The 20,258-nt window shown below is 41.5% G+C and overlaps 1 protein-coding gene across 7 annotated transcripts in view; it reads right to left on the reverse strand.

Moving 5' to 3' along the window:
- Window positions 1–4,512: 4,512 nt before the first annotated feature.
- RBPJ (recombination signal binding protein for immunoglobulin kappa J region) overlaps window positions 4,513–20,258 on the reverse strand; it is a 217,500-nt gene continuing 201,754 nt past the window's right edge. For 6 of the 7 annotated variants that reach the window (XM_037044775.1, XM_037044772.1, XM_037044779.1 and 3 more), the window contains 4 exons: window positions 17,047–17,187; window positions 9,386–9,541; window positions 8,922–9,025; window positions 8,449–8,764 (listed from right to left, as the gene is read on the reverse strand). In XM_037044775.1, coding sequence (XP_036900670.1) covers window positions 8,449–8,764; window positions 8,922–9,025; window positions 9,386–9,541; window positions 17,047–17,187 — 717 coding nt within the window. Of the gene's footprint in view, window positions 8,765–8,921; window positions 9,026–9,385; window positions 9,542–17,046; window positions 17,188–20,258 lie in introns of all 7 variants that reach the window. The other variant, XM_037044759.1, reaches the window with a different exon arrangement.

The following is a 20,258-nucleotide window of genomic DNA, read 5'->3' on the forward strand; positions in this document are numbered from 1 at the left end:
GAGAGTCAAAGAAGTGCCTAGGCAGGGAGTGGGGACCAAATCTCATTTCCCGGGGCCTGCTTCCTTGTGTGCCAGGCTCACACGGGGCAGTTTCTGTCACTGGCCCTGGCTTCTGAGTCTACAGTGGCCTTAGGAGGCCACAGATACATGGGTCTGCTGGGGTGCATGCCCCTGCAGCCGGCTCTGGGATCGCAGCCAGGCTGGCCCAGGCAGACTGGTGGGAGGCCTGCTGAGATGCAATTTGATCAACAGCCCGTAATTTGCTTATCTCAGAAACGAAGGGAACAATCCATGCCGCTAATCTCCCACGCACTCTGCTGCGTAGATGGGAAGCTGGGCTGAGCCTGGCTCGTGTTTGGCTATACGTGTTCTCCTGCTGGTTCAAAAGTCTTCAGTTTAATGTCAACATTTGCTTTTAAATCATTTTTTCCCCTTTATTTGCTTCTGCTTGTCCTTGCCAGGTGTGAGAGCACAGGACACGGGGGCCCTGTCCATTTTAGCTGTTTGCATCTGTGAGATCCTTCCACCTGTGTGACCCTCTCACCCCGGCTTATCTTATGGGACCAGGACACCTTCAAACTCCCGGGATGAAAGGGCTGATGACGTCGTTTAGAAATGCAGCTGGCTGGGGACCTTCCCCAGGGAAGCCTGCTCCCCAGCCTGCATGTGAGACAGCTCCCACTGCTGGCCAGCGAGCCCTGATTCAGCCTCCACCTCCGGATCCCCTGACTCAGGTTCTTCAAGTTCTATGCCCTTGACCTTGGCTGCCATAGCCTGCACTAATTTACGGCCTGTCACTGCTGTGCAGGAGCATGAGAGTGTGGTGGATGGATGGGTGTGTGGGTTGTCTGTAACATTTCTGGGGATCTCTCCCTTTATTTTGCTTCTCTGCTCACCTTGCGTAGACAGTCCCACTCCTGAGAAGGAACCTGTGTGGTTTCCTGTGGATCTAAAAGCCCAGGGAAAGGGAAGCGCACATGGCCTTCCAAGAGCCAGGCCAGCTGAGAGGAACAGGTGGCACTCTGCAGGCAGCACTCACGTAGGGTTCGGTGATAATTTAGTCTTAATTTGTAGGGGAGCTCAATTAAAAATGAAGGTTTTGGGCCCCCCACCCCCAAATCAAAAAGTTCTAAAACTTAGGAGCTATTCAGTTTTCCTTCCATTCCTGGGTATAGTGATTTTGTCTTGGATGCCAAAAGGCTCTGGATTTGATACACCTGGACTACGGCTGTACATAAACATTTCAGCCTTCTGACAGGCCACGTTAGCAGCTTGTAACGAGAACCGGACTCGCCCATCTGTGATTTGGTACATAAGACTTTCTCAAGTGTAAAGAGAAACTTTAATTCTGTGCTTAGGGACCAGTGAGGCTAACTCTGAAACCATTACTCCTGAGTTCGTAGTGACTTGGAAAACGACGATGTTTTAGGGACTGAAGCAGCACTTGTTCCGTCAATCACTGCTGTCTGTCTGGGCACACACGAGGCCCTCGCTGCTCCAAGTGGGGTCCCTTGCCCTGCAGCATCAGGTCACCTGGGAGCTTCTGGAGATGCAGGGCGTGCAGACCACAGCTGCAGACAGCGTGCCTGGGGATCCCACACACACAGGTCTCAGAAGTGCTATTTAAGACAGGGACTCCCCCGGGCTCCGTCTTGGACCTCTCTTCCACCTCTCGGCCTCCCTCAGCGATCCCATTTGGCTTACGGGTTTCACCACGACCTGTATGTGACTGGCTCCCTGCAGATTCACCGTGAGCTCCAGACCTGGTCCGCTTACTGGACATTTTAACTTGAGGCCTAGTACGTAACTAAAACTCTTGATTTCCTCCCCACCCTGCTCCTCTCCCCATTTCATCTCCACCTTGTCTCCCCTATCTTGGCCAGCGGCAACCTGCCCTTGCAGCTGGATGCAGAGGGACACAGAGGCCACTCCTGCCTCAGACCACGTGCTGAATTGCACCAGGCTCCCCAGAGCCCCCATCTGCCCTCGGCCTCGCTCCCGTAGCCGTTTCCAGCTGGGCTGGCTCTTCTCAGAGGGGACCTCTCCAGACACCCCACAGACCTCTCCTAATCAAACAGAGCCCCCCAGCACAGGGATATTTCTAAGCATAATTCAGGCTTCAATTCTGTGAGTTTCTGTTCTTACAAAATCCCATTCCCTTAAGTTAACCAGTCTTGGTTTCTGATTTTTGAAACTCCAATAACGGCTATTATATTGAAGGTGTACATTTTCAAATCTTTGAAGTATTAAAAGCAAAACCACCCTATCCCTGTTTTCTGGAACAAACAAGCAAAAGGCAGGCCTGAGAACTAAGCTCATGTCAATCCTGGAAGACCCGAGCCACAGGAAACTCTGACCAGATGGAGGTGATGGAGGGCAGCCATGGCAGCCTTCAGCCTTCAGCCTTCAGCTTTCCGAGCTGCGGCTGCACAGGGCCAGGCCCTCGACACCACAGCAGAGGGATTTCCGTTTGTGCTCCCTCCCGACAACACTGTCACCCCCACCTCAAGTGAGACCAGTGAGTACTGGCGGGCTGCAGAATCAGCCACCTAGATGAGAAATCAACGGCACAATGGCATCTAGGACTGGGCATCATCACAGGTAGGGTCACTATTTCATACTCTGGTCTCTCTAAAGGCAGCATATGTGGTCCAGAAACACACCTCGTTAGACTAGGCTATAAGTAAGAAATTAAGATCCATTATCTTCATCTGGAAAATAAAAAATGTTTCAAGTGTCCATGGTGATTCTGTCAAACACCTGGCATTTGGATAGCACTTTGTAATATAAGGGGATACAAACCAGGGACTAACTACATGCAGTGTGCTAGAGAGAACCTGATGAACGCCTAAACTTCATATTGGGTTGGCCAAAAATTTCATTGGTTTTTTCCCATAAAATAAAAAGACACATTTTTCATTTTCACCAGTAACTTTATTGATTTGGATATTGTGAATACGCCAGCTATCTCCTGAGTGGAATAATGTCAATTGTTTTCAATTAATGTCTCGACTGGATCCTTATCAAATTCAACTGGTCCACCCAACCGTGGAGCATCGTCCAGTGAAATATCCAGCATGAAACATTGCAAACCACTTCTGACACGTTTGATCAGTCACAGCACCTTCTCCATGCACTGCACAGATCTTTGTGTGTTTCAGTTACATTTTTACGTTTTTTAAAAATAATAATGTGTAATATGCAGAAAATGTTGTGTATTTTCTTCCATCAATTAAAATGGCTACACAAAAATTCACCAATTTTGGTAAGTTTTTTAAAAACGCATGCTGATATGACAGCTGCCACAATACAATCTAACAAAACTGTTTAGAATGAAGTTGAAGACAACTAGGCACTACTAGAGCCATTGAATGGAAAAAAACAAACTTTTTGGCCAACCCAATACTTAACGTTTAATATTTTTTCATAGAATAGCGTATTTAAAAGTGCCACTCCCCAGCAAAAAAGACCCGATAAATCCCAACAGTTATAAAATCACCTACCTGTCTAGCATGAATATTTCTGTAGTGAAAACCTGCCCCTTTCTGTAGTGAAGAGCCCTCGCCGGCCTTTCCCAGAAACCGAGATGAGTCACACATGCTCTGACGTGTGGCACACGGCTCTATCCCTTGGCCTTAAGCTGTAGCATCTCACTGCTGAGTCAAGATGGGTCGTGTCATTTGCACTTTACACACGTCGATTCAGTCTGTCTCTTTCAGTGTTTTCTAACACTGAACATTTTTTAGGGTTTCTACTTAGTGCACCTCTCTAGGTACTTAATTTTATTTCTATTAAAATAATTTTATTTTTTATTATTGTACCTATTTTTAAACAGGAGAAGACTGCCTTCTGTGGTCACTCAGCACTAGAACCTTACACAGCTTGCCCTCTCCACCCCTGGAACTGACAAGCATCTAGGGGCCCGAGGACACACTGCACGGATCCAGGCTTGTCATTCTCTAAATCCTAAGCCATGTAACCACTATCAACTTTACTTAGCCTGTAAAGGCCTCACCATTCAAAATCCAAATAAACTGTTCCTTATTTATTGAACAAATACTATTTTTAGAGCAAGCTGCTGATAACATTAATACTTTTTTCTTTGGGGGGAGGTCAGGTTAAGAAATAAACTATGATTTAAAAAATACATACCTCCTCACTTTTACTTTTCCCCTATTCAACAGAATGTGCGGTCTCTCTCCAAGCGGGAGCCCCCATCAAAAAGCACAAACCACTGCGCACACTTCAATACACCAGACCAAATGGCAGCCTCATACTGAACATGCTGGTCGTTATTAAATAACATCCCGCAGTTCTGTCGAGATTGGCTTGAAATGTGTCTGAGCTGGGAGCCAGGCCCTCTGAGTGACAAAGCCCATTTCCGCATTGCGGAGGGAGGACCACACTCCGGGAAGCAGTATGCGGTTAGAGACCCGGGAAGGAAGCTGGCACAGCTATGGCCTGGGTGTGATGTAAGAGAGCACGGTCAGATTGTAAGTACACAAACTGTAATGTGGAATTTAATTTTACCTTTATGAAGTATTCTGAAATCAAAGATGGTAATACATGCATCAGGCACATTCAACAGAGGACGTTTACAATGGTTTACATTTCCTTTTTATTTATTCCTCGAAACCACCCGTGTTGCAGGTTTCTCACGGATGAAATACGGAACCGAGCAGATTCTTTTTTTTCTACAAAATTATGGTATAAACTTGCTCAATTTTCTATCTTATTGCTAACAAACCTTACAGGCGCACAGTTTGTAAAATAAACCCCTTAAGGACTGAATGTGTAGAGCATGCTGAAAGGTACAAGAAAGAAACTAAAATGAGCACATAAACCTACATGTGAACCAACCCAGGACCGAATGCTGGGACACACTGATCACAACACAGGGAAAATTAAGAAAAGGAGATGCAGTTCAGTCCTGAAAGGGTTAAATAGAAACCCTAATATACTCTTGTTTCTTACCCATTCAGCCCACGATACAGTGCTTGAAAACAGAGTCAAAAATCTGGCAACGAAAAGGACACACATTGTTCAGTACTCATCGGAAACAGCTGCTTTTGAAACCGTAAGTAAGTAACCTGGTTAATAATTGAATAGCATTTTGTTTCAAAAAGGGACCCCCCCTTCCCCTAAGGGATTATTTGGTTAAATATGACCAGTTAGTTTAGTTCTCAAAAACCGTACTGGGCACTGGAAATTTTCTGTGAGGGCACGGATGGTACCAGTTTCGTAAGAAAAATAGACAAAAAAGCAACCAGTGACAATCGCTAACAAGTCTGTGCGGTAAGAGTGACGAAGATCTCACTAATTAACATACAGATGAGGATGCCTCCAGTTGCCACAGTGTAAGAAGAGTCAGCAGCAGGTTAAACGTCACACTAGTGTTCACTCTGCAGTCACTCAAAATGAAAGGGCCTTTTATGTTCCAAGCCCTCGGTTTGGCCTCCCCGGTCTGTGGGACCCACGCAGTGGAACAAACGCCACCACTGTGGACCACAGACTCGGCTTCTGTGCACATCTTTAGAAACTGCATAGACCCATGGCAGCGTAAGACACGCTTTTAAATCAGATTTAAAAGAAAAAACCTCAAATGTACTGTACTTTAATTGAAGCAGTTACCATCATAAGAGAGTCATTGTAAGGGAAAATGACCAGGATCTCTAATAATACCACCATGGGGAGAAGGGCGTGGCGGGCGGGGACCACCTACTATAAGCACAGGACAAGGCTCCTATCAATTATAGGCTACAAATGAGTTACAAATCTATGAAAAGGGCTTTTTAAAGCAGTTGACAAAAGACCCAATAACAGTAACCTACAATCAACAAATTTTAGTCTTTAGTTTGTGGTGTGTAGAATGACCCCCCCCCACCAATAAGCAGGGGGGAAATGCCTATGTAAGTACACTCTCAAATTTTCCAGAAAAACAATCAGGAGTTTACAGTCTAGTATTTCAATTACCTTATTACAAGAAACAAAGAGCCAAAATAAGATATTATTTAAATAATAAAAGCAGTTCATCTTAATAAAGCCATAAACTTGAAAAATTCTTTTGTGCTGTGAAGCTGGATAAGGAGTAGTTTGTTCTTCAAAAGCATCTCGTCTGTCATCAGCTGATTGAATAGAGTTTTGTAACTGAATACCGAACCTGGGACGCGGAGGAGACCTGTGACCCATTACAAACAAAGCAGCACTGGAGACATTCCCACCTCTGGACAGACAGCACTGTGTCTAGGCTGCTTGCATGACTCAACAGAGAGAATAAATACTACTCAAAAATAAGCAAGTTTATAAGAAAAAGCCAGTAAACAGTGAAAACAAAGAAAGGTAAGGCCACAATGAATTCTGCCCTTGATCACTGAAACAGACTTAAAGTGTGAGGCAGGATTAGTTTACAAGAGAGAAGCTAGCGCCTGGAGCAGACTTGGAGAGAAGGCTGTGTGTAGTATAATGCAGCCTGTGAGTACTTAAAAGGCTGGCACTAAGAGGAAACCGCAGTAACTTTGATTTAATCACTAATATGTTTTACAAATGACTTCCCCCTTGAAAACCGAGGAAAAACGCTTTAAAGATGTTAGGAATCATATTTACAATGACATAGTCTGAGAAAAAGACGAGTGATGAAGACTGCAGAGCTGAGAAAAAGGCTACTCACAATGATGTGGAAAGAGTCTGCTAATGGACATGTTCCAAACAGCCCAGGACAACAGAAAGACAATGTTCTGCATGGAAATGCTGCAGGAACTTACAGCATGCGTTCATAAGGTACTTGTGGCTCCCGTGTTATGGGACAGTGAGAAGCTTACCACGACCTAGAGGTAGTTTTTCCTCTAAGAAGGACGACTGCAACAGAACCACACACACGGTTCCTGCAGTAACTGCAGCCCAGTGAGTCCGCTGCCGGTTCTGGGAAGCTGAACAAGGGCATCGCTATAGTGCAGAAACGGAAGCTGTGTAAAAGGGGGCAGCTGAGCACGCAAGGTCAACACACAACCCTGCATGCAACCAAATCTTAACGGAAAGGCAAAGAAATGTTTTGAGTAGGAGACATTTGTGGAGATGCTCAGTACTGAAAAAGACACCTCCCGCCCCCAGAGGAAGAGAAAGTAATGGAAAGATAAGTTACATTTTTATAATCTCACAACTATCTGCTTCTAAAGAACTGTCTTCCAGCTATTTTAGTTGACCATCTAATAAGAGCATCTTGTTTTAAGGTTACAATGATGTCTTGGCCTAGGCTACCAAAAAAAAAAAAAAGTAAATACATGCTTTTGCTGAGATTTTCCTCATTATACAATAAGGGCACCATCTACCAACTGGTAGCAAATACTTCTATGATTTTTCTTTTGTCATTTGCCAACAAGGCAGAAAATACCCTACTGAATAAAATCACCGGGAACATTACAAGTTCAAAATAAAATGTTTAACTTACACATAATACAAGTTATGTACAAGAGTAGGAGGGGAAAAAATCCTTAACAAATTCTGAAATATGGAGACACATTTGTGCACGGGGAAAGGGGAGAGGACACTTCAAAGACCAACATGTTCTGTGCCACTACCTCGTCAATGGCTAAATGGCCACATTTAATTCCATGTAAAGGTTAGCGCCACCTGGATCACCACTATAAATATATGTTTCTAAAAAGAAAACATGGAAATAATTGCCAAATGTCTGAGAAGAGAGACTAAGTTAACATACATTGCATGTATTGCAGGCAAGGCAGAGGCATTTTTTTAAAGCTTTTGCACAGACTTCATATAATCTTAAAAAAATATGTAGGACTTTACAAGATTTGACTTGCTGAAATCAAAACAAATTTAACTCATGAAAAGTCATAAGACTTCAGCTATTAAAAAAAACAAAACAAAAACGGACCAGTTCCAGCCTCAGACCAAAAAAACCGGGAAGCGCACGGTAAGGAGACTAAAGAGGCACGGCCAGGCTTGGAACCTGCTGTACTCGAGCGCAGCAGCTCGCCGGGCGCCGGGCGAGGAGCGACCTGTTTGGTAACAAAGGTGCACTATACGGTGATACAAAAAGGGGTGGTGAAAATGTACCTTTTACTAAAGCTTACACAAGTTCCTTGGTCCATAAAAACTATGTTACATTTGTGTCTTCTAGTTTAACTTTTATTCCAGCCACATCTATTTCTTGCCCATTTAAACAAAACCAAACAAAAACCAATCAAAAATAACAGGTGAAAAAAAACTGATTTCCAATAGTTTATATATGTTGATTTGTTTGTTTGTTTTACTGTGGCTTCCGCACATCAAATCAGCACTTGCAGGTAATGGGGTTTTTGAATAATATCACCTGGTATGAAAAGTTTTCCCAAGAAACCAAAAAGATTGTTCATTTTTCTCTCTTTTGCTTCCTTTTTCTGTCAACGTTTTGTTGCAAAGTCAGTTTAAGTCCCAGCAACAAGACGGTGGTTAGGACACCACTGTTGCTGTAGACGATGTGACATTGGTTGAATTTGTGCTGACGCTTGTGTAACTCCCCTCGCTGTTTGTGTTTGACTCATTAGGGGGCACTTGGCTCGAGTTGGCTCGAAGGATCGCTCCTGCTGCACTGCAGTGCGGCCGAGGCCCTGGTTCTGGTGTATAGGTAAAGGTAAGGCTCGTGGAATAAATGATCCCGTCATTTCGGACCAAAGTTACTGGAACCTGGACTGGCTGCCGGACCCATCGCCAGCCTTCTCGGAATGCAGAAATGTCTGGGACCACACAGAGCATACTCTCTCCACATCTGCAGAGGAAACACGGGTCACTTAAGTGCAAAGCACATTTCAGAACTGAAACTTAAAACTAAGTTGCTTAATATACTACAATCAGCATCAGGAAAGAGTCCCACTGACCCACCCCCACCAAAAACTCCAGACAATGTAAAGAACTTTACCAAGTACCTGTACATAGTTTCAGCTTCTACATCCCCAAACCACACTCGTAAGTTTGGAGTGAAATTCTGTCCTGTAAGTTCAAGCATTGCTACGTCCCCACCGCCATTCAACTGAAATTCATAGAAAAATAAGAATAACACTGAGAAAACTTTTCATTTCTCATTAAAGTGCACAGATTAGTCTCTCAATAGTTATCATTTGTGAAAAATGAGTAATTAAAATGCTTCTTTTAAATAACACCATTATAAAGATAAAGTGAGCTAAAATATCAAGATAACATACAATTTGGTTTTGAATTTAAATTTTCTTGCATAAAAGTAGGATCTTATTTTTTTCTATTGACAAATAATGTATGACAAAATACCCAAACCACAATATGTGGAGAAAAATCAAAATTATTGTGAAATAAAAGTATGCTAAGTCCCAGCCAAGAGAAGTCGAAGAGTCAGCCTGGCAGTAGGCGGCCTCACCTGAAGACTTTCTACAACAGGCACAGGTGTGACAGGGGCGAGGACGGGGCCCATCCCTTCGTAGAACGTATACTCTGCCTTATCCGTGCTGATGATTGTCCAGGAGGCTCCATCATTTATCATCTCTTTGTTTGGTTCCTTTGGGCATGGAGTGGCCTTATAAAGAAAGTGTAGAAATTTTTATATGCATTGCAGTATATATACATTGCAGTAAAAGACAACATTAACAAGTAGCATATACAGACTACAGTTATAACATGGAAAGAGTATAGTAAAAATGTATAAACTTCCCAAGCTTGGTGCTTTGCCAATCCCTAAATAAACACAAACAGAATATTAACATGAGAATCTGACATACAGTTTTTATTATAATATGAAACGTTTCAGTGACATATTAAATAGCCATAACCCTCCAGAATAACCACTGTGGAGTACACCAGTGCCTGTTTCACTTTTTCAATAACAAGATACCTGCTGGAGCAGAAAAGCCACCAACAGAGGAACCACCGAAAGGCACAGACCCAAGTGCAACGAGAGAGCCCACAGAGTCAGAAGAAAGGGCAACCCTAGAGTGTCCAGACAAGGAGGTCAGAGACCACAACGCTGAACCTCACAGGATTCCTACCGCACAAGTTCACACTACAGAAACAGCTAACAAAGTGAAACAACAGGAAGCACAGAAAGAAACAAAAAGTCACCAAAAATGGGGAGACGAAGAAAGAACATGCAATCAAAAGGAATGGAAGACTCCGCACTCCAAGAGCTGAACAAAATGGAGGTGGCCAAACTATCAGACACAGAATTCAAATTAATGGTTATAAAGACGCCCAAGGAACTCAGACAACTACAAGGAACTGAGTGAGAACTACATCACCATGAAAAAGGAAATAGAAACTATAAACAAAACCCAGGAAGAAATGAACAATAAAATGTGAGAAAGAAAAAACACATTAGAAGGAATTACAAGCAGACTGGATGAAGCAGAGGATCGAACCAGCGAGTTGGAGGGCAAGGTAGAAAAAAACTCTCAGAGCAAGAAAAAGAAAAGAGACTCAGAAAGAATGAACAGATGGTAAGGGAGCTGTAAGGCAACATGAAATGTAACAATATCCGTATAATAGGGATACCAGAAGGAGAAGAAGAGCAAGGGATAGAAAACCTGTTTGAGTCTTGGCCGGTGTAGCTCAGTGGACTGAGCACCGGGTGGGGACCAAACGGTTATGGTTTGATTCTCGGTCAGGGCACATGTCTGGGTTGTGGGCCAGATCCCCAGTGAGGAGGACAGCATGAGAGGCAAGTATGCATTGGTGTTTTTCTCCCTCTCTTTCCCTCCCTCTAAAAATAAATAAAATCTTTAAGAAAACCTGTTTGAAAAAGTAATGCTGGAACACTTCCCTAATTTGATGAGAGAAAAAGTCACACAAATCCAGGAAACACAGAGTCCCAATCAAGAGGAACCCAGAGGCCCACTTCAAGACACATCATAATTAAAATGGCAAAATTCCAAGACAAAGAGAGAATCTTAAGGGAAACAGGAAGTAACATACAAGGGAGCCCCAATAAGGCTCGTAGCTCATCTCTCAATGGAAACACTCGAAGCCAGAAGAGAGTATCAACAAATATTCCAAGTAATAAAACCCAGAGGCCTGCAACCAAGACTACTCTACCCAGCAAGGCTCCCAATTAAGATGGAAAGCCAAAGAAGGAGCGTCCTAGACAAAATAAGTCTAAAAGAATACACCTCCACCAAACTAGTTCTGCAAGAGATGCTAAGAGACTACTTTAAGAAAAAGAAGGAAAAGAGTGATAGAGGAACACAGGCACAAAAAAAATGGCAATGAATACGTACCTATCAATAATAATCTTAAATAGAAGCAGATTAAATGCTCCAATCAAAAGACATAGAGTAGCTGAATGGGTAAGAAAGCATGACCCACACATATGCTGCCTACAGGAGACCCACCTCAGAACAATAGACCTGCACAGACTGAAAGTGAAGGGCTGGAAATAAATATTCTAAGCAAACAGACAGGAAAAAAAAGACGGAGTAGTAATACTCATATCAAACAAAATAGACTTCAGACTCGGAATATCACTTCATAATACTCAAGGGAAGAATCCATCAAGAAGACATAAACATTGTAAATATATACACACCCAACATAGGTGCACCCAAATACATAAAGTCTTAGAGGACTTCAAGAAAGATATTGACAGCAACACAATTATAGCAGGGGATTTCAACACCCCACTGTTAAAAATGGATAGATCTTCCAAACAAAATATCAATAAAGATATTGTAGCACTGAACAATGCCCTGGATGAAATGTACTTGACTGATATATATATAGAGCCCTCCATCCCAAAGAAGCAAAATACACTGTTTTCAAATGCACATGGAACAGTTTCAAAGATAGACCACATGATAAGACACAAAACAAGCCTCAACAAACTCAAGAAAATTGAAATCATATCAAGCATTTTCTCTGACCACAAGGGATTGAAACTAGAAACCAACCTCAAGGGAAAATCTTAAAAACACTCAAACTCACGGGGATTGAATAGCATGCTATTAAACAATGAATGGGTCAAGGAGATCAAGGAGGAAATCAAGAAGTTTCTGGAAGCAAATGAAAATGAACGCACAACAACCCAAAACTTATGGGACACAGCGAAGGCAGTCCTGAGAGGGAAGTTCATAGCAATATAGGCCTATCTAAAAAAAAAATAGAAACATTTCAAATAAACAACCTAATCCTACACCTACAAGAACTCGAAGAACAATAAAGACAGCCCAGAGCAAGTAGAAGGAAATAAATAACCAAGATCAGAACAGAATTAAACAACATAGAGACTAAAAGCACAATTCTAAGGATCAATAAATCCAGGACCTCGTTTTTTGAAAAGATAAACAAAATCAACAAGCCTTTAAGCAGGCTCATCAAGACAAGTAGAGAGAGAGGACCCAAATAAACACAATCAGAAATGAAAGAGGAGAGATTACAACTGACACCACAGAAATACAAAAAAGGACTGTAAGAAATTACTACAAAGAACTACATGCTAAGAAATTTAAAAACCTAGATGAAATGGACAAATTTCTAGAAAAACATAATCTTCCAAAATTCAAGGAAGAAGCAGAAAGCCTGAACAGAAAAATAACAGCAGATGATATTGAAGCAGTAATCAAAAAACTCCTGACACACAAAAGCCCTGGACTGGACGGTTTCACAGAAGAATTCTACAAAACATTTAAGGAAGAGCTAATCCCTATTCTTCACAGACTATTCCAAAAAATCCAAGAAGATGGAAGACTTCAAACTCTTTTTATGAAGCCAGCATCATCCTAATCCCAAAACCGGATAAAGACCCAACAAAGAAAGAAACTTTCAGGACAACATCACTGATGAACACAGACACCAAAATCCTCAACAAAATATTGGTAAACCACATCCAACAATACATTAAAAAGATCATACACCGTGACCAAGTGAGATTCATCCCAGGGATGCAAGGATGGTACAATATTCGCAAATCAATAAATGTAATACATCACATAAACAATAGCAAAGACAAAAATCACATGATCATATCAATAGATGCGGAAAAAGCATTTAAAAGGTACAACACCAATTTATGATAAAAACACTGAGCAAAGTGGGACTAGAGGGAGCATTCTTCAACATAATAAAGGCCATATATGAGAGATCTAAAGCCAACATCATACTCAATGGGCAAAAACTAAAAACTTTCCCACTAAGATCAGGAAGAAGACAACATTGCCCACTTTCACCACTTCTATTCAACCTAGTATTGGAAGTCCTAGCCAGAGCAATCAGACAAGAAAAAGAAATAAAAGGTATCCAAATTGGAAAAGAGAAAACAAAACTGGTATTATTTGCAGATGACATAATAGTATAAATGGAAAATCCTATAGACTCTACCCAAAGGCTGCTTGACCTAATACATGGATTTTGCAAAACAGCCAGATACAAAGTCAATTTCCAGAAATCAAAGGCATTTTTGTATACCAACAATGAAACATCAATCAGGAGGAAAAGCCCATTTGATATAGCAGAAAGAAAAATAAAATACCTAGGAATAAACCTAACCAAGGAATTAAAAGACTTGTACTCAGAAAACTACATAACACAAAAGGAAAAAATTAAGGAAGACACAAACAAATGGAAACATGTATCATGTTCATGGATAAGAAGAATTAACATAATAAAAATGTCCACACTACCCAATGCAATTTATGGAGTCAATGCAATACCTATTAAAGTACCAACGGCATATTTCACAGATATAGAACAAACACTTCAAAAATTTATATGGAACCATAAACAATCCCGAATAGCTGCAGCAATTTTGAGAAATAAGAGGAGAATAAGAGGAATCACAATACCTGATATCAAAATGTATTACAAGGCCACTGTAATGAAAACAGCCTGGTACTGGCATAAGAACAAACACATGGACCAACTGAACAAAATAGAGCCCAGAAATAAACCCAAGTCTCTACAGTCAATTAATATTCGACAAAGGGGGCAGCAGCGTAAATAGAGCAAAAACACCCTCTTCAACAAATGGTGTTCGGAGAGCTGGACAGCTACATACCAAAAAAAAAAAAAAAAGAAACTTGAGCACCATTCACAAAAATAGATTCAAGCTGGATAAAAGATTTAAATATAAGTCATGACACCATTAAAGTCCTAGAGGAGAACATAGGCAAGAAAATCTCAGATATTCCATGCAGCAATATTTTCACTGACATGTCCCCTAGAGCAAGGGACATAAAGGAAAGAATAAACAAATGGGATCTCATCAAAATTAAAAGCTTCTGCATCGATAAAGAAAACAGCATTAAAAAGAAAAGGGAACCAACTGTATGGGAAAACATATTTGCCAATGATAGCCAGACAAGGGTTTGCTCTCCCAAATATATAAATAATTCTCACAAATCTACTCTAAGAAGACAACTAACCCAATTAAAAAGTGGGCAAAGCACTTGAACATACATTCTTCCAAGGAGGACATACAGAGGATCTGGAGGCACATGAAAAGATGCTCAATATTGCTAGCCATCAGAGAGATGCGAATTAAAACCACAATGAGATACAACTTCACATCGGTCAGAATGGCCATCATAAACAAAGCAACAAACAACACATGTTGGAGAGGTTGTGGAGAAAAGGGAACCCTAGTGCACTGTTGGTGGGACTGCAGACTGGTTCAACCACTATGGAAAACAGTATGGAATTTTCTCAGGAAACTAAAAATGGAACTGCCTTGTAATTCCATTACAAGGATTACATGCCAGGATTATATCCTAAGAATCCTAAAACACCAATCCAAAAGAACCTATGCACCCCAATGTTTATAGCAACACAATATATAATAGCCACATGCTGGAAGCAACCTAGGTGACCATCAATAAATGAATGGATAAAAAAACTGTGGTATATTTACACAATGGAATTCTACACAGCAGAAAGAAAGGAGCTCCTACCCTTTGCAACAGTATGGATAAAACTGGAGAACATTATGCTAAGTGAAATAAGCCAGGCGGTGAAAGACAAATACCATACGATCTCACCATTAACAGGAACCTAATAAAAAAAAACGAAAAAGCAAGCAAAGCATATCCAAAGACATTGAAATTGAGAAGAGGCTGACAGGAACCATAGAGGGGGCAATAATGAGGGAAAAACGTAAAGGGTTTACAGGAATAATATAAAGGACACATGGACAAGAACAAGGGGGGTGGAAACGGGAGAGAGGTGGGGAGACAAGGGGTGGGGGAAAAGGCAGAAAACTGTACTTGAACAACAATTTAAAAAATAAAATAATAATAAAATTGGACTGCTATATTATACCACTCACAAAAATTATCTCAAAAGGTATTAAAGACTTCAATGTAAAACCTAAAACTATAAAACTCCTAGAAGAAATATAGAGGAAAAAGCTCACAGCAATAATTTTTTGGATATGACAACAAAAGCACAAGCAACAAAAGAAAAACAAATGGGACTGCAGCAAATAACCACCTTGTCTGTGTATGTCACAACAGATTAAGCAATATCAAAAGGACACCAAGAAAGATCCTGATAGCTCTGTCACTTTCACCAATATACCTTCTCCCTCTTCTCCCTCACTCATTAAAGCTGAGTTAGTGTTTTATTCCTGGAAATAGACCTTAAGGTTATGATTTTCCAGGTAAAAGTTACTTTAGGACTATTTTATTTTTTTAAATATTTTGTTTATTTATTTTTAGAGAGAGGGGAAGGGAAGGAGAAAAAGTAGGAGAGAAACATCAATGTGTGGTTGCCTCTCATGTGTCCCCTACTAGAGACCTAGCCTGCAACCCAGGCATGTGCCCTGGCTGGGAATGGAACCAGCGACCTTCACAGACCCGTGCTCAATCCACAGAGCTACACCAGTCAGGGCAGGACTATTTTAAAATGCTATACAGCCCTCAATCTGGAACTAAAACTCTCAGCACTACATTACAATACTCTTCGGCAGAATTTTTCCTAAAATGGGATTCCGTTCCAGTTCTTCCCTCCTGCCCTGTGTCAGGTCACCTCCTCCTCCTCTGTTACAAATGCAGATGACAAAGGTTTTATTCTCTGCTAGGCTCTGTCAGACTGTCTCTTCCATGAATCACCCTGACATCAAGGGCTTCCCTCTGTTTGCTCCTCTTCACTGTTTTGCTGCAATTTTTCTACAACTGTGGTCTTGTCATGTTGCTGTTCAGTGAGCAATTGTTGTATGATCCTGAAGAAGAATCCATTTACTGGAAAAATTCAATCTAAGAGTAAAGCAAAAGTTTCTCTTCAAGCTGGAGCTTGACTTCTTAGAGATTTACCACGGCCCCAAATAAATAAAAAAAATAAAAGGTCAGTACCTGTGATATATAAATCACTGTTTAAAACTCTTCAAGGATCCCTAAGAAAGAATGAAACTAGGAGACTCTCCTACTTAGAAAACAGCTAGAATTTTAGGGACTTTCTGCACAAGTGACCGAGATGTGAACACACTGCCCCCCACCCCTACCTTAAACCCCTAGACCGGCCCATCAATGCCGGGCTGTGGAGACGGCTGTGTGTGGCCATATCTCTGAGGCAGGTCTCCAGATGCTTACAGTCAAGTTTCAGGTGAAAGTATCACTCTCCTATTAATAAATAAGTTGCCCACATTATAAATGTCCTCACGAAAGACTTCTGAGTAAACGTAGTAAAAAATTAGCTCTTGAAATGTGTCATCATTACTATCCTGGAGACCCCAATATAAAGCTGATGAGAATGAAGGACCCCCCCAAACATGCATGTGCCCACACAGGAAGTGTGCACAAAACTGCAGGGATGCACTGAACACCCAACACCTGCTTTTGGACAATCTGAGGGACTCTGTGTCCCCCAGAACTGGATGTTCATTGTTTCTCTGAGAACATTTCCAAGAGTTCTGAGTTATTTCCTGAGGTAGGATGACCACCACATCTTAACACTATGTGGGTTAAGGACTCTTGGACTTGAGATAAATATCTGAACACAGCCTCATGTATTTAGATACAATTAACATTAAATGAGAGTTTCATGTTTTTGCATGCCATTAACCTAACATAGATTTTAGATTTCCCTGGTAATTTAAAAACTTACCTGAAACTGGATTATTCTTTCTTGAGAAAGGCACAAGTACATTCTTTCTGTATCCTTAAGGTAAAATGCACATTTATGGAGTTGCGACACAGGATCGTCGGCATCCAGTAATGCAGTCTGCTTATCGACTTTTCTAATTATCTGTATTTCAACAATCGAACAGGAAAAAGTCATCACATACAGAGAGTTTTCATTAGGTATACTTTCCAGAGTACACAGAGAGAATAAGCCACATGATAATACTGTTATGTGCCACAAACCCAGTCACACATTTACAAACAATAAGGCTAGGTATAAATAGCACCTTCAGACCCCAAGCCCGTCACCTTCTTCCACGCACACCTAAGATGCAGGGCAGGTGCCTGTTTCCTAGACCACCGCTTTCCAAACTCTAACAGGCATGCTATGCATCTAGGGTTCTCTGATCTTTCCAATAAAATACAATGATAAAAAAATGAAAATTAATAAAGTAAAAAATGGTTTAACATCAAAGAAAAAACTATTTCTAAAGGCTCCATGGGTGTAGTAGTCAGTGTAGTATCTAATATATATATTTATCCTTTTACAGATTAGAAATGGGCTCAGAAAGGTCAAGTATGTTCCTCAAAATCACCTGCTTAGTAGCTGAAGAATCAGAATGTGATTCCAGGGCTGGCTGCTTGTCCAGCCTGAAACTCTCCATTCCGCTCCACAAGATTATAATCCAAACACTCCACAAAACACGGATATCTGAAACCTATCACACCTTGGCTGTCGCTTGTCACATAGAAGGAATCACTAAGTGCCTGATGATTATGAAGATCACTCTCCATGGTACAGACAGGTTAGAACTATTTCTCACTTAAAATCAAAGTAAGCCCTTCTTTGACCTACATGTCCCTGTGTGCCCCTCTCTCTACCCCCTTTTGCTTTTCCTCTTCATGGAAAACTCTTTTTCCTCGGCACCCAACCCCCTGAAACCCTTCCAGACTACTGTCTTGAAGTCTCCACTATAATGGCTCATGTCAAGGCTGCCGAGGACTCTAGCCACGAATCCCACAGGAACGTCTTACTAGCGCTCCCAGAAGCACTGGGCGCCGACAGTCTCCTTTCAGAGGCCACTGCTCTAACTGGCCTGTGCAGGGCCTGAGCCAAGTCCTCACATCCTCCCTCCCCTCCCCGTACTTACGAGTGTCTAAACTTATTTGAGACTGGCAACTCCTAAATCTCCACCCTGCTCTCTCTCCAGCACTCAACTTGTATATTTAACTACCTAGCTAACAGTTCTGCTTAAGAGGTCTAGTAAGCTATGTCAATCTTAATCAAAGCCAAAATTTTTTATTTTCTTCTAAACAAATCTCTCCAACCCTCCAGCTCAATAAATGACACCACCATTCACTCAATGCAAAAAACGCCAAAGTCATCCTTGACTCCTTGCTTTCTCTCATACCCAGTCATCCAATCTGCCAACCAATTCTGTTAGGTCTACTTTCAAATGAATCGGCCACCACTCATCACCTGAGCATTACAATCCCAGTCCAAGGCACACCATCATCAACTCCTGTCTGAGTCACAACAAAGCATCTCCGCTTATTAGCCTTCTGTACCTAAAGCAGCCACCATTCTCCGCTTCCAACTCTCCAGTGTCCTCCTCTCGCACACAAATAACATAAAGTCCTTCCACTGGATACAGAGAAGAACTGACAAGGCACTGCCTGTGGCTCACCCCAGAGCCTCATTTCCTAGAGCGGGCTGCCTCCGTCCCTCTCCTGCTCTAGCTGCAAAGGGCTCCCTTACTGGTCCTCACACATCCCTGGCTTCTTAGGTTCCTTTTGCCTGGGTTCCGTCTGCCTGAAATGCCCCTGCCAGTTTGTGGATTCCCAACTTATTACTGGTCTCTGGTCAAATATCCCCATTTCAAAAAGACTTCTCTGATGATTCTAAAACACTTCCCCAATTTCTAGCCCTTTATCCTTTTAAAATCTGCCTCTATGTCACTTACATTAACCTTTTAATACATTATGTGGGTATTTCTTTAGCTGATTTTTCCCCCTAACTCCCTATCAAAATGCAAGCTCCATGAGGACAGGAAGCCTGTCGTGCTCACCTGGCACATAGAAGGTTCAGGATTATTTGAACGATGCATGTCTGCATGTAGGAGTCTAATACTTCACTGCACAGTGAACTTCTCAAAGAGTTTTGTGAGTATTAAATGAATCAATCAATATAACTGGTTAGAACAGTGCTATTAATATTATGTAATATTGTTGACTTTCATCATTTAAAAACATATTTTATTTATTTTTACACAGAGGGGAAGGAGAAAGAGAGGGAGAGAAACATCAATGTGTGGTTGCCTCTTACATGCACTCTACTGGGGGCCTGGCCCACAACCCAGGCACATGCCCTGACTGGGAATTGAACTGGTGACCCTTTTGTTTGCAGGCCACCGTTCAATCCACTGAGCTACACCAGCCAGGGTGACTTTCATCACTTCATTTACACCTCACTTATGTTAAAAAATTTCTCTTCAGCTAAGCCACAACTGTTAAAAAGTCCCAATCTTTAAGTTAACATTCTCCATGTTACATTTTCAGCTTTGCAGTTTATTGTCGGAATATTTGTCATTCTTTACACTACCAGTAATTTTTGATATTACAAGAGAGTCAGTCCACTTTTAATAATTAAAGCTTCCAAGTCCATAAGATTAATTAAACTTAAGCAAATGTTTCAATTCAACATTAAAGTCTTAAAGCTGCATTTAAATTGAACAAGGATGTTAAAGAACTGAGTTTTGAATGATGAAAGTCTACGAGCACTCACTCAGGCATCTCCCACCAGGTAAGAGTCGAGACTCGCCCACAGCACTGTTGTCTGCGTACTCTGCTGTTTCTCTACCAGCCAGTACTAACAAGCACGGTGAGGACCTGGGCCATGTTTGGTTCAGTTTTATTCCCCACACTAATTCCCTGAATACAGACACTGCTGAATGAGCTGGCTCTCACTAATAAAGAAGCCAAGAACGTCCACTATCACTTGTGTAACTAAATGCATCATTTGGCATTTAAATGACGAAGCAAATAAACATTACCCTTGAACTAGAGTGACACACAGTAAATGAAAAAAAAAAAAACTTCCGTAAATGTTTACTTGGTTTGTTTTTTTGTTTGTGCCTTTCCAATTTTTTACATCTTTCTCTCCCCACCTTTACCCTTTTTATTATAATTTGCCTC

Source organism: Sturnira hondurensis, unplaced genomic scaffold (assembly GCF_014824575.4).
Source record: "Sturnira hondurensis isolate 20B ecotype Veracruz unplaced genomic scaffold, ASM1482457v3 Scaffold0000780, whole genome shotgun sequence".
Taxonomy (NCBI): Eukaryota; Metazoa; Chordata; class Mammalia; order Chiroptera; family Phyllostomidae; genus Sturnira; species Sturnira hondurensis.